This window comes from Rosa chinensis, chromosome 6 (genome assembly GCF_002994745.2).
Source record: "Rosa chinensis cultivar Old Blush chromosome 6, RchiOBHm-V2, whole genome shotgun sequence".
Taxonomy (NCBI): Eukaryota; Viridiplantae; Streptophyta; class Magnoliopsida; order Rosales; family Rosaceae; genus Rosa; species Rosa chinensis.
This window is the reverse complement of record NC_037093.1, coordinates 9,291,884-9,314,614: the sequence shown is the minus strand read 5'-3', so window position 1 is coordinate 9,314,614 and position 22,731 is coordinate 9,291,884. Positions and strand designations below refer to the sequence as shown.

The 22,731-nt window shown below is 35.9% G+C and overlaps 1 protein-coding gene and 2 long non-coding RNA genes across 4 annotated transcripts; 2 read left to right on the top strand and 1 right to left on the bottom strand.

Moving 5' to 3' along the window:
* The first annotated feature begins 255 nt into the window (after positions 1-255).
* Positions 256-7,472, top strand: LOC112172804. The gene is made up of 13 exons (XR_005801510.1): positions 256-585; positions 771-814; positions 917-1,126; positions 1,261-1,364; positions 1,460-1,495; positions 2,400-2,466; positions 3,168-3,341; positions 3,681-3,727; positions 4,100-4,169; positions 4,318-4,362; positions 5,412-6,704; positions 6,789-6,844; positions 7,139-7,472. It is a non-coding gene; the product is annotated as an uncharacterized LOC112172804 (long non-coding RNA).
* A 3,237-nt stretch (positions 7,473-10,709) lies between these two features.
* Positions 10,710-15,068, bottom strand: LOC112170190. 2 transcript variants are annotated; one of them, XR_002925027.2, is made up of 5 exons: positions 14,803-15,068; positions 14,536-14,669; positions 13,383-13,463; positions 12,988-13,155; positions 10,710-11,565 (listed from the first exon to the last, which is right to left on the bottom strand). It is a non-coding gene; the product is annotated as an uncharacterized LOC112170190 (long non-coding RNA). The 2 variants fall into 2 exon arrangements; XR_005801511.1 differs by lacking the exon at positions 14,803-15,068 and having other exon boundaries at positions 14,536-14,773.
* Positions 15,069-15,123: 55 nt separating this feature from the next.
* On the top strand, positions 15,124-17,612 carry LOC121049936. The gene is made up of 6 exons (XM_040508416.1): positions 15,124-15,165; positions 15,736-15,843; positions 16,592-16,696; positions 16,809-16,961; positions 17,042-17,179; positions 17,266-17,612. The coding sequence occupies exons 1-6, from the start codon at positions 15,124-15,126 to the stop codon at positions 17,332-17,334; spliced, it is 615 nt and encodes a 204-aa protein (XP_040364350.1). The 3' UTR covers positions 17,335-17,612.
* The last annotated feature ends 5,119 nt before the right edge of the window (positions 17,613-22,731 follow it).

Genomic DNA, 22,731 nt, shown 5'->3' with positions numbered 1-22,731 from the left:
AATAGAATTATCAAGGACACTTTCCTTTTCCTAGTCGAAAAAAAAGACATTTTCCTTTTCCGCGTGGAAATACATTTCGGTAAGTTTAGGGATTCCCATCCGTACCTAAAAAAAAAAAATCTCGGGTAGAATCCCTAATTATAATTATAATTTACTATATACTAAAATTCATTTACTGTTCATTTAACAGTAAAAGGTCGTTTCTGCCCCTGAGGTCGTTTCTTCTGGGGCCTTCTCATGAGATGAGATGAGATGAGATGATCGGCTTTGGTGTTTCAGTAGAGACAGACTGTGAGAGCGAAGAGTGGAGAGGAATAACAGAGACCACAGTGTTGACGACGATATCAACTGTTGAAGCTTCAACGTGCTAGACGGAAGGAGGATGACCCGGATGAGGATATGGATGCCAAAATCAACTGGGGTTTAGCGCAGGCCTTCAATTTGAAGCTTGATTGCAGTGAGATTGGGGATGACAGGCCCCTTGTTCGCCGCAACCTCTAAATCGCACTTCGCTCCGGTGCTTCGCTGCTACTTCCCGTGGCTTCGAGAAAGTCCCGGTTCAGAATCCGATCGTCGAAATGGACGGTCAGTAATCAATAGCACCACTTCGTTTGTTCACCTTATTATGCTCTATTGAGATTTTGAGAAACCAACGCGAAGGATTGAAATGAAGTTCAGTTGAGTTATGGAATTACTTGTATGATTTTCTTTCAGTTTATTAGATTTTCGAAAGTTGATTGTTGCTGTGCTTATTGTGTAATTTTTCTCAGGTCATGAAATGACGAGGATCATATGCAGAGCAATCAAAGAGAAAGTATGAAGATTCATTCTTTTCCATGTGAATTTTGTTTTTGCTATGGTTCGGTGTGGAATTTTGATTTGAATATGGGAAATTTTCTGTGTTTTGCTATTGCAGCTTATTTATTTTCCCCTATGTGGATTTGGACACCATAATTATGGTGATTGAGAACCGTGATGCTACAGATGATGAAGCCACTCTTAAGTAAGTGGTTTGATTTAAAGTGTATTGATTGCACTTCCTTGAAAAGAAAGGAAAATGGCGTGTTTAGAGCAGGCCTTCAATTTGAACCAGATTCTCACAAGATGGCAAATTGCTTACCACCTCGTATGTTCTCTACTACTAAAGTGTTTACATTGCAGAATTTAGTTTATTCTAGGGGCTTGCTTTACTTAGTGCCATTTGGTTTTTGATGATTGTTTTACTCTGTCATATTGATGGGATGTATGTGATGTGACTAGGAGGTGAAAAGGGCTCTTTTGTAGTCAGGATGATCTCCCACAACTCTTCCGCCAAGACACTGATTTTGTTGTTTTTCGAAGACTGATGCGGGAATGATGCTCAGGTATATGTGGTTTTTTTTTTATATTTATTTTTTTATTTACTTTGTTTTCAGTTATGGTCCCCAATTTGATAGGTTTTTTTCTCTCTCTTTTGCAGGTATCTTGACCAAGCAACTAATTTTTTTGGTTCCTGGTAACCGTTGCTCTCTGCTCTTTCCTTTCCCATACACATTTAACTGAATTTGGTTTCCAATTGCACATTTTCTATTTATTTTTCCCTGTCATCACTATGGAATATGCTTTAGTTTTCATGGATTCTCAAAGAAAAAAAGAAAAAGATAGTGTTCTGGAATTTCATTTGATTTGATACGCAAGTAGTAGAATTGGTTTCTGCAGTTACAGCTTTTTGCTATATATGGTTTGTTGATTTTTGGAAATCAATATCAACTATAGTAGACTTGTATTGGACTGTGATCACTCAATTATGTCTTATGATTATAATTGGGAATCATTCCCAGTGGCATGTTAGTTTGGTTGTCGCAGAACATTGACATAAAATTGATATGCAATTGTGGAGTTGTTTATAAATTGATTTGGATACTAAGAATTGATTATGGTTTCAGTAAATGATGGAAATTGTTAAGGTTCACTCTAAATTGCATCAGTTGATAGTTGTAAGCTTTGTATTGTAAAGAGGGGTTATTGATATTCGAAATATCTTAATTAAGTCGAGACTTTGTGTTAGGCATAAGATTAATATGCCAATGGATGAATATCATGCATTTCCTAAATAAGAAAAATAGGGCTCCCAAGGAAGTTTAGACTTCATGCCAATTTCATGAATCCTTGTATGTGGCTCTGGGCTTTTGATGTTCTTTTCCTTTTTTATTAATAATTTGAACCACATAGATACTTAAAATATCATGCATACTTATTACGGTTTAATTAATTGACATCTTTATGTCACCAAGCTTATCACACTGAGTTTCCAGATAAATTGGGCTTCAATCATTCTCCACAAGATGGGTTACAGCTTCCAGTTTTGTTTCTTTTACCTTTTTCTTCTTCTCCTATCTGTAATTATATTTTTTATGCAGGAAAATGCTTTGAGGAGACTTACATCTTACAACCTGGAATATGGGCTTTCGAACATCAAGCCTGAGGGTATGGACAGTTTCTTTTCCTGTTATCTTTAGTCAATGTATAGATTGCTTTGTCTTTTTATCAATCTTGGTGCTCATTGTGAAAAGAAGTATCTACCTTAAGTCATTCATCTCATCTCTATGAACTGATGTAATTGTATTGAACTTTTTTTTAATAATACTTTTTGTTTACTTAGGATAGTGTAAGTTGAGAATGATAGTGTGAAGAGTGAATTATTGTGTAGTCATCTATATATATATATATGTATATATGATGCAGAATATTTCGTCACTTCATTGAAAGTTTGACAACAAGGTTTTAAACCAGCTTTGTATGACAGTTGATGAAAATATATGATATCTCTTAAATGCATCAACACTAACTATATCATGCATATCTACCTCATTTGTTCAATGACGATGTTAGAAGAAAAAACAAGTATGTAGTCACTCTTTACATACACCTATTCGATTATACACACTGATAACTCAAAATGTGCCTGCTTTAAGTCATAATTGAAAGAATGAGACTTTTTATGGTTTGCCTCATTTATGATTGATTTCAGCTCCACTGCAGAAGCTGCACTAAATTTCTTTATGCTATGCATATGGACTACACTGATTTGAATAAGGGATTCTACATGCTTTGGTCTTTCATTTTTGTTCCCTAGACAAGAATAATCTTCTGTTTTGTGTAAGTTGAATGCTCTTTCTTCACTGCAGGTTGCTCAGGAGTCATTCGCAGAAGACTCATTGAGGCAGCCAAAATGAGAGCTGGAAGTTACAGTGGAGGAATAAACATGACTTAAATGTGGCAATACCTCTTACCTGATAATAGAATTTTTATCACCTGAAGCTTTATAACATCGGATTCCAGTGGGTTTGGACAAGGAACTGGTAAATACCCTTTTCTTCATTGCTTTTCCTTTGTACATGCTTGAATGTGAAAAGGAGTTCAGGTGCGTCAAAGATTGGATTTTGGGAAAGTGTTGGGATTTGGTCATTGAAATTCTTAGTGGGTATTTGGAACCTCCGTTTTCTGTCAATTTGGTGCAATCAATTTTGGCATATGGTCGAATTGATCAGTGATGAGTGTTTGATCTTAATGAAACAAAGGTATTTCCTGAGAGTTTAGTAGGCGACAAGATGGTTTATTTTGCCTCTTAGAGATGGATTGGTACTCTTGCTATTCAGTTGTTGGCCCGGAACTCATGCTTTTAAAATAATTGTGTGCAGATCTTTGGTATGGCAGAAAAGGAGATGGACTACAGGGTTGTCAACAAGTAAGTTTTATGCATTGTATTTTAGTTGATGTCACAAATGAGTATTGGGGGTTTTTGCAAGGTAGTATTTGAATCCAATTTCTTTTCTATCTCAGCTCTGATAGTTTGGGCAATTAGTTCCAATTTCTTATCAATCTCAGCTCCAATAGTTTGAGCAATTAGTTCGGGTGCTTCTTTGCCATGCACATTGTCTTCCATTCATTAATTTATTTTGGCTTTTCACACCTGCTTCCTTCTATTTCCACTAGCTCTCATACTTTATTTGATGAGCATATCTGATCATTGTACAAGACAACGTGGTTCAATAATATTTCCGCACCTATACTTCTAGCTGGTACCGATAAGAGTAATACTGGCTTTTATTCTGTGCAGAAAAGAAACCCCTCATGATTCTTATAATTTGGACAAATCATAAGCATCAGTTCAAGGGAAGTAGCGCAAGGTAATCATCTCAACCTCATATACGGTTTATTCGAAAAGAATCTATCAGTATATTTTGTATTCACTTTTAAGAGAACATATCTATCTCACAATTCCTTTTGCCAATTTGGGCAGCGACACTGACTTTTGTTTGGATGTTCATAATCTAGGTGGAGAGATTTCTCCTGAGATCGGGAAGATGGGCAGCTTGGAAGGTTAGCTTTACTTCTTTCAGCAAGTTTTTATTTATTTATTTTTGGTGAATTTGATATTTGTACGCATTTGATTAGTTTGTTGTTGATTAGTTTTACAGATTAGATTTTAGAATATGAGCTTTTGCTATGTCTGTTTTGAGGAGAACATGTTCATTTTCATTGTATTACTATCATTTATGGTAGTAAGAAGAAAAACAGGGGTTACTGTAGTTTATGAACAGTAACTCTCTTAGGAACAGTGTTTCTAATCTCCAAACCAGTAAGAATAGCTTATGAACAGTACTCCACTTCGGAATAGTGTGCTTCTAATTTTAGACTTCAATCTTCTTACAGTTTTTCAGAAAAGTAGAAAGAAAGTTACTTTGTCTAATCTCCAAACCCGAGTGACCATGTCACAATCAATGAATCCACGGATCTTTTATTCGATAGTAAAGAGATCCAAACCTGTTTGTTGCAATATAATGTGTAGTTTTAGTGAGGATATGGTTATGTGAAGTTTTTTTTTTTTTTTTTTTGTTTAGGCTTTGGGATTTGGTTTGTTGGTACCTAAGAAGATAAACAAACTGTAATGAACTACTTCTAGATTGTTTGTATATTTCCTTCCTTTTTATTTTATTTTATTTTATTTTTTTACACATTTCTTGCATCTTCTGCATGATCAAGGTAACTGGGATTCTGTATGTCAGTCCATGGATCTGCAGATAAGTCCGCTTCAGTTGAAGATGCACTTGAGTCTGCCAGTGAATTAGATCAGTGCTAAAACCCCATTGTAGAAAGTTGATACAAGCTTGGTTAAAATACCATTCTCTCTTTACGAGCTTGATTAAAATAACAGTTGTTGTAATATGTAAAATTATAGTTGTATTATATCATGTAGATCATGATTTGAGAAAGAAAAAAAATATATATATTAAACCCGCAGCATCGCACGGGAGAATTTTCTAGTAACTATCCTAAAGTAGAATGATATTTTGTACTGTTCATTCAATAGTGTCCTGGCTTTTTTGCCCTTCTCTTTTTTTTGGGATTTACTCTATTGCCATAAACAGGCTCTGGAGGAGAGAGTCCGAACCAGCTATTTGCACCTCTTTGTTCCGATCTGTTTTGGTTTTTTGATCAACAGAGACAGAGACAGAGGGAGCTGGGTAGAAGAAGAAGAAGAGATTACGAATTGCATTTTCAGAGCTCTTTTGCCCGTTCTCCTATCAGGTATTTCAGTCTGTTGCCCTTGCCACCTGTTCATCTGCCGAGCCAATTCCGTTTCTCGCGCATCTTCCTCAGAGCCATTTCTCAGCTGTCTATTCATTTTTAAAATCGCAACTGAGGCGAGTAGAACAAAGAAGAACAAGAATAAAGGAGCTTGAAATTTTTCACTGATTGATAAGGTTGGTAATTCAATTCCATTTGTTTCCCATAATTTGAAAGCTTAGTTTAATTTTGTGGATAGAACAAAGTGATAATTGTCCGTGTGCCTGTTTTATTCATCTAGAGTTTGACGAATCGGAAGAGCCAGAGTGATCTGATTGCCAATATACGAAATTAACAATGAAGTTTTGTTATTATCTAATGTAGTCATCAGTGATAGTCTCTTAGTCATCTTTTCAAACTCTATTATCGAATGAATATATGCTGGATTGATGGAGGAGGAGAAAGCAATGTCCACAGATTGAGTTTAAGGTGATATTAGGCATCTGGGGTTTTGTTCTTTGGTGGTTTGCAAATTTGGTTATTGGGTTTTGATATTGATAGTTTATGCATGGAGATTTACAGAATTGGAACTGGGTTTCTTTATTTGTATTCGTTCATGTATTGCATGCATTCCCGAACACCCCCCCCCCCACACACAACAAAAATGAAATCTGAAATAGGCACTCTAAAGCCCTTGAAAAAAAAAAATTACATAAAATGAAATTAACTTCAAACATTTTAATCCAAGCTTGCAGGCTAAGAAAAGTCCAGCCATCCACTTAGTTATACATTTATAGTTTGACTCCTGCATGCCAGTTCTGAAAAAGCCCCATTTAGTAATCTAATTCTAAGATTATTCTTATATGTTCTGATAACTGGTCTAAAAGCACCATTTACGGATGGATTGCGCAAGCATGTTGCTTAAGATTTGTAAAGTTGGCAAAGGTAAAGTAGGGGGATCTCTTTGTTGCTCTTAGTTTGTATCTGTGCATGTTTAGCTCATGGGATCCATATATTCTGCTGCAAGAGGCTTTGAGGAATCCGGCTTCTTGAATGAGGTGGCAGGGGTGGTTAGTACCGTTAAGTAATTAGGAGTTGCTCTTTTTGTTTGCATAGCTTCCAGCTCCCGCAACGATGATACCCCCAATACTAAGGTAAACTAATAGCAGTTTGGTTGGATTTTAAGTTATTTCAAATGTTCTGCAGATTGCAAACTGTCTTAATACTGTTGTTTCCAGCATTGGGAGAAAGCCTTTCACGGTCTTGCTCCAAGTGAATACGAGTGGAGAATAATGTAAGTTAACTGTATTTGAGCTACAACTTTCACAGAAATGTTTTGTCTATTTCTTTTTGTACCTATATGTGGATTAAATATTTCTCAATTAGTTTTTTTTTTTCTCTTAAGGTTCTCAATTAGTTATTAAGTTAGGGAATCGGAAGACTGTTTACGAAGGATCTGTTCTTCATTATATTGCATTGGTGTTTGTAATGCACAATATCTTTGTTTTATTGATTGTAATTGTTAGTATGTTTTTGTTCATTGTTTGATTTCTTTATTGTGATTATACCTTTTCATATGGTTTTTCAGGTTTTGAACAAATATACCTTATAAGGAAACTAATCCTTGGAGAACCATTCATGGTTTGTATATTTAGGCGACCACCGTTTGCTGCAGCCAAATCAAGAAGCTTCTGGTGCTGCTTCTATGGCTTGGATGATGGCTCACCCGCTTGAGGAGTTCTTTGAAGCAGATAGGAAGACTGATGACGAAATGCCATGGTTGTATATGGTACATGCTTTTTGTTTCCATTGTTTTCTATTGTTCAGTGCATTTATGAATTGGGAGAATTGGATTGTATACTTGGCGAGTATCAATTGAAGAAACTTATTGCAAGGCAGAGGTTAATTTGTTTTACTTTTCATATAGGGTGTGAATGCACCTTTTGATGACTCACATTAGGATTTAGTTGTTCATCAGAAAATAAAAGCATTTCAATTATATTTTTTTGGTCACTAAAAAGAATCTCAATACTGTAAGCTTGGTACTACCCAAAATAACAATTTCAGTCTTTTGGTCACAAAATGATCTAAATATTGCAAGATTGGTAGTATGCATCTCGATGACCTGCAAATTTCTACCGTGGTCAGTAGAACATAGAACTAGAGCTATACAGGATAAATGTATATCATAGTTCAAGAATTGTTGATCATTGTTGGGGTCCAGGAGTCTTCTGCCCCGGTTTTAGTTTCTTTTGATATTTAGTTATAACCATTAGACCAATTAGAGCTGAAGTATAGTGAGAGATCAATTTTTCTAAGAGTAATAACTTCCAAGGGAATCGAAGTTGCAATAGAAAAGGTGCTCAAATGTCAAATATTGTTATTATTATACAATTGCTAGATGGGTTTATCAAAAGTCAGGAGTGCCCAAGATAAGGAATTTGGTTGCAGTGATACTTGGAATTAAATTCTGTATTAGTGGGTGATCTGTATTATTAATTGAACTCAATATTGGTAGAGCATGAGAACTTCTATTTTCGATTATCCAAGACATTTTGCATAATTTCAACTTCTAATATTGACTCTCTGATGTCACATTGTTCAATGTATTTCCGCAATACTGTTTGATGCAGTATGTATTGCTTTAGTGATAGATATTAAGCTACTTCTATGTTTGGCATTAGGTGGAAGTTGGAACTTGGAAGGCATTTGAAGATTCTGAACTGCATCTGAAGTCTTGGGATAATCTCAATAAGCTAGGGTTTTTTTCTGCTTAAAGAGACAAACATGCTGATGAGCGCCTTCCCAAAGTATGACCCATGCTTGGAAGTTCTTTAAAATTTCCTTTACATGAAAGGTGGTTTCCTTTGTTCGCAGAGCCTCTAAACTTCATCACGGGTGCTTTCTGATGTACATAACAGTCTCCTGATAAACAGTGCTTCCTTGGTTCATTATAAGACGTATGTTGGCCAGAAGAACTAGAGAGAAGGGTGTTTTGTTTTTCATTCTTCCAAGATTATTTGGATAATTTTTATTCTTCAAAATGACAGACAAGCTTCTTCTTGGTCTTTAGGGATGCTGGGACTCCAAATGTTGGTAGACTAAAAGTTAGTCAGTTCAGCTATGCTACTACTAACACTGAGATCAATATAACACTACAAAATCCTATTTTCGAGACCAAGTTAGTGTCAATTATTTTTCCTACTTTCCCGATGTACTTGTTTTTTACATATTACAGAACACAGGCAAAACAATTGAGGTAAACAATAACCCTGCAGCAACGCGCGGGTTTAGCAACTAGTTCCTCCTATATAAACAAAACACCACCTCGTCCTCCGCCGCTAACGAACAGAGAGAATCGAAGCAGTCGAGGAGAGGAAGCATGAGCAGCATCACCGATGAGAACCTTGAATTTGTGGAGACAGGCATATTTGATACCTTAGCCTATCAGGAAGTAACGAACAGCTGCTACAGAAGCGGCGCCGGCGTGGACATACTGGCGATCAGATTCTGCTTCGTCAAGGTAATTAAATACTGTAATAGATTCGAAGAATTTGAGTTGGAACCAGGCGTTTTATTAGCTCATCATGTACTTAAGTTGCGGATCTCGAGAGAGAGGAGTTGTGATTCAAATAAAAGGATGGACAGGTTGGCTAGGTACAGAGGGATCATAGCTAGGTCTCCAAGGGAGAAGAGAGAGTTTAAGAGGAAGATGGTTAGGTATCTTTCAAGGATTGGAGCTCCGGAAGAAGAGCACGAGTCTATTATTGAAAAAATATTGGAGGAGCTTAAAGATGCTGTCCCCGACTTGATACTTGATGTGCACATTGCGAAATTCATAACTAGATACACGGCCGAGCATTTCTTCGACGACACAGACTACAGGGCCAAGCTAATTCCCGCAACCGAATCATTTATCCAGGGTTTGGAGAAAGTGAGATCACTAGAGAGTTTTGGCGGACAGACCTGTGCTATTTGTATGGAGGCATTTGCTGCACATCATCATCTGAATCGGTTGCCCTGCTTGCACTCTTATCATCAACATTGCATTGTCCAGTGGCTCCAAATCAATCACGTCTGCCCCATTTGTAGACACCCTAATGCTACTGCCTCTGCCCAGCCATCAGACCCTAATCCCAAATTCCCAATTGATATTGTTTGCTGCAAACTAGCTATTGACATTAGTATTTCCCAATTGATATATGCCGGAAACTAGCTAGCTAGTACTTTATTATTTAATTTTTTGCTGCCTTGTTCATCCATCTTTTGTACGCACATCTATCTAGACATTGTCATGCGTTGCTTAATTGCTATATATTCTACATTACATGTATGCTAGCTGTTTAATCCTTACACATGTTAGTTAAATAGAATGTACAACTAAAGAACCAGGTGATCAAGTTACATATTACTTGGTTTTACTGCAGGGCCAAACATTCGGTGGCTGACAATGTTGTAGAATACCTATTTCCTCCACTGCCGGCTGCTGTGACAGACAGACTATTCAATGTAATGATGACACAAATGAGTCTGTTCGTGTTCTTCATGCTGTTACAGCTCTTGCTTCACACGATCATTCATGGGAGCATTGTAAACCAGCCGGTGGTGTATATCATACTTCCCACTCCAGCTTTATGAAAAATGCTTGTGCAAGCATCTTTGATGGATGAGACATCTCTATGTAATTGAGCAAGTGCACGAGCTAATGGACAAGGATAGTCCACAGATCGATGCTCCACGACCTTTGCTTTTTGTGGGTCTTGTTTAGTCTTTTTGTTGTACAAATTGCGCACTGGTTCTTTGCTAATTTTGTTGTGGATACTATGTACTCCAGGCCTGATGGACATGCTCAGCCCCTCTGCGTCGTTGAACATAATACCAAGTACCCAGTCTACTGCTTAGATCATGCAAGTGCTCAGTTTAGACTACAAAGCTTGAACTCAAAATGATCTGTTCACAGCAATAATATTTTAGTAAAAATTATAACTAAAAAAAAACCGGTAATGAGTTCCAGGAAGAGTGAACATGTGCAATGGTTTAATAATGAACTTTGCCACTATAACCTCAACCGGCATTTCAATATGTTCAGTAGGCACCATGCCCTGCTTACACTATCATCATCAAAGATCGCATTCTCTGGTGGCTAAAGATCGACCGTGTGTGAGCATGACCATTTGCCGACACTCTAATCCCCCGGGACATCAAGGGAGAGGAGCTAACTAGCTGCTGCATTTCTTCTTTTTGGTGTTTTTGACTAGGTGCATTGACATTTGCTCTTTATAAACAAGTACCTTGTTATTGACATTGTATGCATAATCATATTGACTTTGGAATAGTATAACAACTTTCAAACTGTTGCTTAATTGCTATAGTCTACTTTGCCAAAAAGAATCAGTGACACCAAGTCCCCCATTTTATCCTATATACTGTAACGCTCCACAGCGGCTGTCCGTTATAGATGACGAGTCTACGCTGGTTATTCATAGTGCTTGCTTTGAGACATCTGTAATTAAGCGGACGACCTTATGGAGCATATTAAGGACCTGGACAGTTCTTGGATTGAAACATACTCCTACTCCACAGCCTTTTGCTTTAGTAGGTCCTGCTTCATCTTTTGTTGTAGAAACTACGCACTGCCACTTTTGCATATATCCCAATTTTGGAGGGTGTATGTAGGATTCTTGAATGTAATGTGAAAAGATATCCAAATTTTTGGTAATGTTTGGACTAACAGTACCAAGTTCATGAATACAACAAACCACTATAAACTGCATGAAAATTACATAACAATAACATTGTCTACTAGTAAAAGTTATAACAAAAAATGAAAACCCAGATACAATCAGATACCTCGTTCCAGGAAGAGTGAACATATGCAATGGTAAGTAACAATATAATTTGGCCCTATAACCTATTACCTTGAGCAGCATCTCACTATGTTTGGCAGGCAGCTTAGACAATAGACACTAACACCATTCCCTCCTTCATGCACAATGACAAATAGATTGCAGCAATCTGCATACATGAGAGCATTAATCTGTCAACACATTTAGTGTATGCACTAGGAGTTCTACCAATATCCAAAGGAAAACAGAGAGGTCTAGATCAAACAAAACAAAGAGCCTTGAAAGAGAATATTAATGGCTATTACAGCTGATAGTCACCAAGAAATCATTAATAAATAGATAGTGCTGTGAAGGTGCAATGGTAGAAATGTTATACGCTACAAGTTTCTATTTGGTCCTGAAGACTGAAGATTTGAATTAACGAAACCATCCGATGGCACACAAGTATTCACAAATTACTAGTCCCATCATGTTACCTGAATTTTCCAGAAACAAAACCTTTGACGGTAAACAATCCTTCAATTCATGTCTTTCTTGCAACTTAAAAATCAACAATACTTCTTGAGACAGTTTTCCCTAGGGCTGCCACTTGGTTTAGTAATTACCAAACCGACCGAATACCAACCGATGTTTTAGGTTTGGTAAACCGACTTTTTGGTAACCGAGACCGATAAAACCGAAATCGAAAATTACCGAAAAAGTTGGTTTGATTTTGGTAAATACCGAATCTACCGATTATCTAAATATTAGATTTATATACTACAGTTTTCAATACACATACATGTATATTAAGAAATAAACATAAATTTTTTTTATAATAGTATGAACATTACTACATATACTACATTAATAGTATATGTATTTTAAGTAACCTAGTCAACGATGGTTAAATAACCTAGTGTTATTGAAAATTGCTAAAACTTGATGTCATATATACAAAAGAAATCTATAATTAGTAGATGAATACAAAGTTTATGACTATAAAATTCAAAAACCTAGTTTTGTTCATTCTAATTTATATTATAAAGAATTAGTTGTTCTAAAGTTGGTAATACCGAAAACCGAAATACCGAATTTGGTAGATATAATTAACAACCAAAAATTTTGGTTGGTAATTGGTAGCTCAGTTTTGAAACCGAAAGCTTTGGTTTTGAAGTTGGTAATACCTATAACCGATTCGAACCGACCGAGTGACAACCCTAGTTTTCCCTATCAGTAGGTGTAACCGAAACCATCTGATGGCACACAACTATTCACAAATTACTAGCCCATTCATGTTACCTGAATTTTCAAGAAACAAAACCTTTGATGGTAAACAATTCTTCAATTCATGTCTTTTTTGCAACTTAAAAATCAACAATACTTCTTGAGACAGTTTACCCTATCAGTAGGTGAAACTAGAAATTTTGTCTGCGCTTTGCCACGAGATTGAGTGTTTTCAATGAATTAGAGGCCTTGATTGAGCTAAAGAAGACCTTAGCATCAGGGGACAACATTAGTTTGATCTCATTCAAATTGGAACCTAAAGCCAAATTATTTTCATTCACATGTTAATATACTAATACACAAAATTTAGAAAGAAAAAACTCACTCAAGAGCAGAATTTTTGATAACTGGATGAAACAGTTTTGGATCAAAATTTTAGCAGCCACTTCTTCTGAAATAAAGCTAAAGCTTCCTCCAAAAATTGATCAAAATCTTGATCTCTCTTGAGGTTCAATGCATCATTACCATTCTGAAGTTCTACCAATCTCAGTCCCTGCAAGGTAAAATGGTTGATCATTAAATTCCACAATGCATATTTGACAATTTTTTTCTCAATCTAATATGGAATTATAGCAAGAGCTAGAGAAATTGACTACAGAAATATAAAGAGAGGGTATGAGATGAAGCAGTACATTACCATAAATGGAATCCATGTACTACAGGCATCTACTTTTTCCTTCTTCTTACCAAAAATGATATAGAGCAAGTGTTAATACTTACCAAGAAATGTGGGTGGTAAGGAAATGCAGCAACATAGCTTGCCTGATGTCTCGTGAATGATATGATTCAGTTGAAGTCAGTCTGCAAAAAAATTGCATTGAGGTTAGGTAATTGATACGATAATATAGAATCAAAAGACTTTTGTTGAATTATCACTTGCTGATATAAATTGTTTCCCATTGCCCTCAAATTTCTGAATCTCTGCATGAGTATAGACAATTTAATTAACAAAAGCGATAGCAGAAACTTCCTTCAAAATTGAAGCAAAGTTTGAATCAAAGAATTTGGCTACTTCAACAGTAGTAAAAAAACGTTGTAAATAAGCTTTTGTAGGAAAGAAACATTCTAGAAAGAGATGAGCATATATATATATCGTCGGAGAAAGAAACCAGTTACCAAACAATTGTTGACATAAACAGTGTGCGAATTGAACTAAACTTGAGTACAAACAATAGAGAACAATAATTATGAACTGAAATAAACCAATTTTTTCTTGTCCTTTCATATATGATTTCTTAGCTTATGATTAGACTCTAATTAAATTTTCATTAATTCATGTATACTTACATGTACAATGTTGGCAGAACTTCAATTGAAAAAACAATAGCTTATATTCAAAGCTCAGAGTATAGTATGGAGTGTTTAAGGTTTCGCAATCTTGGATGGAGATAAAGTGATGTTAACTAATTGTTCCAATTGCATGACAATTCAATGCATTCAATAAAACATCAAACAGTTGTCATCAATGGTTAAAATGTTAAATAGGTAACTACCTACAGATAACTACATAGATATAGATTGTTTAAAATTAGTTGAACAGAAACTTTTAGCGACACAAATTTCATTTGAAAATCATGAATTCGAAAGCAGAGCTCCAAAATAACAAACAAAAACTACAAAACAATATCAAAAGGTAATTTTGTTAGCTTTCCTATAAAAATTGTTGTGCTGCCACTTAAATAAAATATTGCAAACAAATGAGTATAATTTAAGAAACTACATCACCTTAACAACAAACGCTGCACTTATTTCCTGACAATTATTTTCTTCATAATTCAATCACACACGTTATTTCTTCTCCCAAAGTTTGATTTGTGCAGAACTAAAATGATCAGAAAACTGAACAAAAGTAACTAAATTGAGCTAAATTTACCTGCAGCAAGGAGTAAGGGGTTCTACAAACTCAGTGACCACAATACAGTCCAGAACCTAGGCCTCTTTCTTCTTAACTCAAAGGTTAATCAACTGAACTTTCACTCTAACTTAGAAGTACCTCCTTTATTTCGCCTGCACAATAAGGCAAATGGAAATGTCAGACAAAGAGTTTAAGCTTTAGAAGAAAGCTGCACTCCACATACATAAAAAAGTATAGCAGGACCCATCTGTATTGATTTGTGAGGTTTGGTTTTAATAATTGCACCTTAGATATCAAGAATTCATAAAACATAAATTAGATAACTGAACCTCAGCTTCCTTGACATTTTCAGCTCATAAATAAACATGACTATTTTGTTTCCTTTTCTCAACAGAAATTCAACTTCAACTATTTTTTTATTAGTGAAAGCAAATACTAAATCAAGAGGTTTTTGTTGGGGTTTGGTGGTGGGTATGGTTTTGTAACTTTAATTGAATGTGTCCTAGAAGTTGGGGAGACCATTACAATTCACAGTTTCACAGCAGAAATTTGGGAAGAATCAATCATTTAAAGGGTAAGAGTCTGTAGGCTGGTTGTGGTTGAAGCATGTGTGTTTCAGCTGTTGCTGATGCAGACTCGATCTCCCTTGTAACAAATAACTCAAAATTTAAAAAGATAATATCTCATATGTGTTTCTTAATTTGTATAATTGTAGATGTATATATGGCTTCGATCGGGAATCACGGGGATAGTTCCTTGATATTTGAGGCTTGTTCATGCCACGTACGTCAGCTTTCTGTGTTTTTCCACACTGGCTTCTTATTTCTAAGGGCAAATATTGAAGGGTACATGTAGCTGTTATATTCCCATCAAGGGACCTATATGCGTATGTAACTCAACACACAAATATATTATATATGAATAGAAAAAAGAATCGGTAGCAGAAAATGAGGCTATATATACTGGATATTAATTACAATTTTATGGTGTTAAATTTATGTCATGTGAATATGTGATTTAGACAGTAATTCTCCCAAAAATTGTCAACAAATTTGATATAGAAAGTATAAATCTCCCATTTAAAATTGGGGTTTGGACAATTAGGGCAAGAAGTTTCTTCACTCTTTCTACACTGATTTGATTTTGAGTTTTTTGTTTCTTCCTAATGTTCCTCAAATCTCTACTCAATTGTTCTTTCCTTTTTTCCTTTTTACTCAGGACCAGAGTGGATCTGGAATTCCCTCAGGAAGGAAGGCCAAGGATGTTAAGGTTTTGGACCAGAGTGGGTCTGGAAATCCCCCAGGAAGGAAAGCCAATGAGGTTAAGGTACCTTTCTCTATATAACTAGACTATAGTTTAGGGGCTTCTTAATAACTGTGATCGTTTTGTGATGATTTATTGTGAAATTTTTTTTTTTTTTTTTTTTTACAGAAATAGGTCAGTCATTTCATTATAATTCAGCAAACAGTACAATAACGAAACACCCCTATGGGGTCGTCAGAAAGAATCGTCCCTTAGAATCTCATGAACCCCTATTCTAGAAGAATAAACTCCCACAAAATCCCTAGTACACCCACCTTTTGGTGAATTCATGCACCTTTATTCTAACAAAAACCAAGAAACCTCGAAGCAAGACATAAAAGTAAACAACTACGGCACTGGTTTTTGCGACCCAAACAAAATTAAGCAATAATAGGAGCGGAAGGATCACCATCCACTCCCTTAACCAAGGCGGCCCAAAACCTAAAACTGAAGGTCCAGCCCACCCAAGTCCAGCATTGTGAACGTACCCTGCAGGAAGCGTTATCAGTAGAACGTAGGGGTTTCTGATGCTGGGGTTGGTTTGTTGATAATTGTATTTTTTATTTTTTTAGCATTTGGTCTGATGCTAGGGTTGGTCTGGTCTGTTGATTATTGTGATTTTTTCTTGGGTGTAGCATTTGGTTTGATGTGAGCGTATGTAGGGGTTTCCTTCTGATTGTGATGGTTTATGGTGATTTATTATGAGATTTGGTCAGTTGTGGGGGTTGGTCTGTTAATGATTGTGATTTTTTCTTTTTTGTCTTTTATTCAGGCTCAGTCTGAATCTGAAATAGCAGTTGCTGCTCGTCCAGTTGAGCCATTGAGGAGGAACCCACCAAGAACTGCACGTTGTGACGCGAAGCTTCGACAATTGAAGGTATCTCATTTAATCTTTTACTGTTCGTATGGGTTACTTTAGTTTTGTCTACCGCTATATGATATGAATTGATATATTGGTGTAACATTGGGCTGCTATTTTTGTTTTGTAGGCTCTCATACCTCCTGTCCCTGTGCAAGAGCAGCGGGTGAAGGAACCAAAACCAACTAAAGTGCATTTGAAGAAGTTCCCCTTTGGTCGATTTTTATGCTTTAGGTGTGAACGTACTCTGCAGGAAGCGTTATCAGTAGAACGCACTACTTTGGTGAGTTATAATTTGTATAAAACTAGGCTTTTTTTTTTCCTTTTCTTTTCATTTCATTAATTAATGGTTGTTTTGGTCAGCTTCCATTAGCTGATGCGCTTTCAGCTGGGGAACGGTTTAAGGATCTTATTGCTGCTGGTGATCCATCATTGGGTGCTTTGACAATGATAGCTTTGAAAAAGGTGGTCTTTTTCTGGCAGCATCATTACTCAACCAAGGTAATTAATCTTCATTCTTATCTTTAAATGACATTTTGCCATAATTGCACGTAATTTGACTATTGTTTTTTTCTTCAATTATGTAGTTTCAAATTTTCGATTTCGATCACAGCCCGCTTGCCGCTTACATCTGCAAGTGCATGAACGCCAGGTAGATGATGGTTGCTGCTTCTATTGTGGCTGCCAGGGATCGATGTCAGTTTGCCCATCCAAAGGATCCTAATCCGGCGGATTTTGCTCCAGTTTTGGGTTTGTTGTTGAAAGCTGTGGGTCATCTTTGGGCTATTCTAGCCGTCGAGAATTCATTAAGTTTGGATGATGTCCTCAAACTCTCAAAGATCGGGATCTCGGAGTGGGCAGCCTCAAGAAGAGGTGATTAGCCGATTAGGTGATGAGGAGTTGTGGTCTATGTTTTTTTTATAGACTAGTTATGTTTTTGTTGTGGATTAAATTCAATCATGTTGGTCCCATCCATGTCCACCTATTAACAAACTTAGACAATAAGAGTGGGTTTAGTTCTGAACGGTTCGGTTTTAGGCCGAAACGGAGAAACGAACCAAACCGAACTGAACTAGGACTTCAGTTCAGTTTTGCATTTTTGAGAATTTGAAATCAAAAACCAAACCGTTTGCTTCAATCTAGTTCCTCTTTTTTTTTTTTTTTTTTTTTTTTTTTAAGTAAAACAAATTTCTTTCTACTTCTACCTCTTCGATATTTTAACTTAGGGAGTTTTTTGTTTCTTCAAACCTATAATAATAATCCATAACAATGAGTTTATAAGTTCACTAATGCATACTTTATATTTCAATAGACAATAATCTATACTCCATATATAGTCCATATCCATAGTTCATAATTCAAACTTCAAAGCTTCAAAATCAAGGACTGAAAAATCGATAATATCCTAAAAATTTCCGCTATATTTCCCTTTTTTTAGGGTCTCGATATATCTTTGACTTACCAAGAGAATATTGGGAGAAATTTCCGAAAATATTCAAAATTTTCCGGAAATATTCAAAATTTTTGTAAAATTCCGAGATTATTGCCACCTCTCGCGATATGTGGCTCATGAAAACTAGCCATTGTTCTTATCCAATCCGACTAAACTGATATAACATCTAAAGAGGAAAACTTTAAAAATTTATAGGGTCATGTATTGCTCTTTGTGTCTTTTCCCTCCATGCTTATAAATCTTCTAATTATCAAATTTGCTAATTAGTAAACATGTGGCTCTATTAAAAAAAAAACTTTTCTATATATTTCAATGGACCATTTTCTACTTCTTTTTCTGTTTATTTGAAGACCGATTTTTTTTAACATATATATTTAATTGTAAAATATTATTATAATTAATAATTAACTCTCTTAATCTCCTATTTAAATCATTTTTGAGAACTTTCATGTAGAATCTCATATCTTTGTCATGTCAGTGTATCTTATTATACTCCAAATTACTACAATCATTATACAATTAATTTCATCAAACGCTTTTTTTGAAATATTATAGGTAACTGATCATGTAAATATTTCATGAAAATTCATTAATGATTTCCATATTACTTTCTAAATTTCCATAATTTTTTTTTGAAAATTTACTTAGATCGAAATTTCCTCGATATTTCCATTTTTTGGACTATCGATATTTCCACGATATTCGATATTTTAGTCCTTGTTCGAAATAAAGAATTTACTCCAAAATTTGTAAAGTCCATCAATCCATCAACATATGAAATGATAAAAAAATATAGAGTGCAAAGTTTATAAAGTCCATCAAGTCATCAACACTCCAACCTCACAAACTAAAAATGTTTAAGTTCACTAAAAAATTAAACATCACAAAGTTGAATGAACGAACATCAACATATGAAGGCATGATCTCGAGCTTGGAAAGATGAAGTCTTCGACTTTGGAGGTAACATATATACCACTCCGACTACTCCCCATTGCAGCTCCATGTGGCATCATAAGCAATTCTACATTGGCATAAGAGAATAATAAAAAGAAAAAATTTAGAAAAGAAATACATACAGTCATATATAACATAAAAATTACAACTTCATTAAACCCAAAAAACATTAAATAAGAAAATAGAAACAATTATCTCTTTCTGCTTTTTCACACAACCGCATCTCCTCAATGGTAGGCACATGATGTAAATACACAATTTCACTCCTAAGCCAACTTTGTGTACATATCAAGGCCTCCACCATTCTAGGACTTAGGGAGCTACGACATGGATCAATAATCCTCCCACTCGTGCTAAAGAAAGATTCCAAAGCTACGGTTGACACCGGAATAGCTAAAATCTCCTTTGCAACGTGGGCCAATATAGGATATTTACAAACTCCATTTACCTTCCACCAAATCAACAAGTCAAAGTCTTCACTATCTCCTTCAATAGTATCTCCAAGATAGAATCCACATCATTGTTGATGATCTCAGCTTTCTTTGCTCTTCTCCTTTGCTTATTCTCTTTCAACCTCCTTTCTAGCTTCATACAACCCTTACTTGAAGAAGACACTCCCTCACTTGATACTTGAGTACCACTAACACCACTTCCCCTTCCCTTTTCCTCATACACCTTGTAAAGGTCATACAAGAGATCTTTCACACTCTTTGGTATTAGCTTCCACCTTTTCATCCATCTCCTCCCCATCAATAATTTCAAAATAATCAACAACTTTTTCAAGCTTATGACTTGGATCAAGAACAATACCAATAAAAAAAGGGATTTAACTTTTCAGAGCTACCCCAATACTTGTTAAACTTGTCTTGCATGGGTGATGCAATCTCCAATAAATACGGGTTAGATTGTTCTTGTAAGAGACCATAAATATGAAGAAAATCAGCAAAAGTGTAATGAATAGTAGGAGAATTATAACAACACACCTTTAAAGTGACTTCATAAAATGGTCTCAAGAAATCCACAAATTTCTCCCCATTCTCCCAATCAACTCTTGCTGGTCGCCCTTCTTTTGGCTTATCATTCGTGTCATCTTGAAGCCATGCCCAAAAATTACCAGCATCATCTTTTATCATTCTATCAAAGGCTTTTTGGAGTTTCAAATCCTGTTCCAACATCAAGAATGTGGAATTCCACCTAGTAGGGACATCCAAAATCACAAGTCCTTTACACTCTAGTTTCACCCTTTCAACACACTCTTTGAAAAAATCAAGTCTTTGTGGGGATGATCTAACATACTTCACTGCATAACGAATGGCCTCAATGGTCATCCTCATTACACCCAACCCATCATTCACAATCAAGTTTAAAATATGGGCTACACACCTCACATGCAAATTCTTTCTTCCATGCAAAAGTGCATTATGGCCGAAACCAAAAACAAAACCGAACACAGTGCAGTTTGGTGCGGTTTTGTTCGGCTTCAGTTCGGGTTTCGGTGAGGTTTTTTTCGATTTTCAGTTTCACGAGCCAACCCTTATTAGACAATACATAGAGATCTTAAGCAGGCTGACATCCCGGTAAAGAGTCCCCCTGTTAGAAGCACCTGACAAGGAAACAGAATTATTTTCCATTCATAGGATTTGAAGATCCCATTAGAAGAACAAAGACATCAACGATCATGTTGTTTCCATTCGAATTGTGTATATGTACTATATTACTGTATAGTCTGTATTGATATTATACATTACCTATGCTTTATTTATAGTAGAAGAATTGAGACACTCTTTTCCAACCTTACGTGCTTGGCACGATCTGCTGACTCTAAACATTATGTCCCAACTTAAAAGCTAAATGTACATAACTTGATGAAATCCTCATTTTAAGTAAAAATTGTAAACAAGCATTATTGGTTTCACTTAGATTACGATATCATAACAACATGAAAAAATTACTGAAGCTAAATATATATAACCTCAAGATTCTTTCATTTCCTAATTTGACTGCAATCATCTAATCCTCATGGTTTACGTATGGTTTTATCTATACGTCAGACCAAAAATATAGTAGCTGATTTAGTACTTGCTTGACAATCATAAACCTTAACCTAATTAACAATGTTCGGTTAGAACTCCATTGAAGCATAACCAACAACAGGGAAGCAGACCCCTGATTAGTTAGTACTAGAAAAGTATCACGTTGTGTGTGTGGTAGAACTTGTAAGAAAGAATAACCAACAATAAGGGAGTATAATAGCTTTACTCTTCGGAAATTTCAATCATCAACACATCGGAAGACCAACCTTCTAGGACAACAAAAACCATTATTCTGTAAGTAACTAATCAAGTAAATATGTGTAAAAGCTTGATCATTCCCCTATTGTGAGACAAGAAGTGAACAATCGACCACCATGATTGATCTAAAGAAGTTCCACCATAATTTGCGAGTCTATCAAAACATTACTCCCTCGAAAAACAAGAGAGCTAGGGACGAAAATTCATTTTATGAACCCGCTATTGACCACACAATATTCCTTAATTTCATTAGGTGTTATTATACGTACACTACCACCACTCCATTTGCTCTAAACTATGTGAAAGAGCATAGAAGCATCACGATCTTCTATAATGGGGGATTGAAGAGAGACACGACTAGGAGAACGACCCGACTAGCTGGAAAATCTTTACGTACATTTCTCGCATCTCTCTCACATCCTTGTTAATTACATATATGCTTAATTGCTTAGCAGTATTATTATTACTGCACATTGTAGGATCCTAACAATAAGAGAGAGAAATTGGACTACTCTAAGGGCACTCAGATTTGTTGTTGTGGGTGGTCATGTCAGGGTAGCACTTGCAGCACCTTTCTCGGTTACTAGAAGTTTGCGGAGGCGTACATTTGCAGCGGTCACAACATGTCTTGCAGGCCCTCATGGACCTCGTCTTCCTCGAATGCAGCATGCACTTCTTGTCAATGGAATGCAATCAACCCCCAAAAAACACCAAATATTTTACCTGCTTCTCGTTCATTTTCTTGGGACAGGTTTGAGCTTATCTTATATTACGTACCCTCCTATTGTGTACATTTTTTTTTTATATAGTAAAATAGACAATTTATTAATCCAACAAATTACAAAAACGGGGATGACACTGTAAATCCCAACTACTCCAAGTAGAGGAGATGACTCACTCATACCCCAAATATAGAACCATCGATTATAGACACCATGAGCCGATAAGGGCTTAACTGTAACCTACAGACAAACAACCTACCCTAGAAGTGTCGATACATCCTTATAGCCAACCTCAAGAAGAAAGTAGCCCTGTTCGACACCATATACTAAAACCGCCAGTATACTTGTAGAGACGTCTCCCCATTACATTGATAACAATAAAACATTGAAATTAGAAAAACAACTAGTCCCTGCAGATGACACCATAACAATGGGACAACCACTAGACCTAATTAACCAAACAACCCTACCTCCAAAGAGTAGGGACTTATGAACCCTAAACAAAACTTAAAAACCAAAATTAAACCCTAAAAAGAGAAGCCGTTGCGAACCACCTCTTTTCACGAAAGAGTCGACATTAGAACATGAACAGCGAGCACCGGAAATTCAGGCCAGATCCAAATCAACAGCAGT

Bases quoted from the DNA above. Each gene is read 5' to 3' on its own strand.
- LOC121049936 (XM_040508416.1), top strand. From the start codon at position 15,124: ATGTGTGTTTCAGCTGTTGCTGATGCAGACTCGATCTCCCTT. The intron at 15,166-15,735 runs GTAACAAATAAC...CTTTTTACTCAG, and splicing joins ATGCAGACTCGATCTCCCTT to GACCAGAGTGGATCTGGAAT. The intron at 15,844-16,591 runs GTACCTTTCTCT...TCTTTTATTCAG, and splicing joins GGAAAGCCAATGAGGTTAAG to GCTCAGTCTGAATCTGAAAT.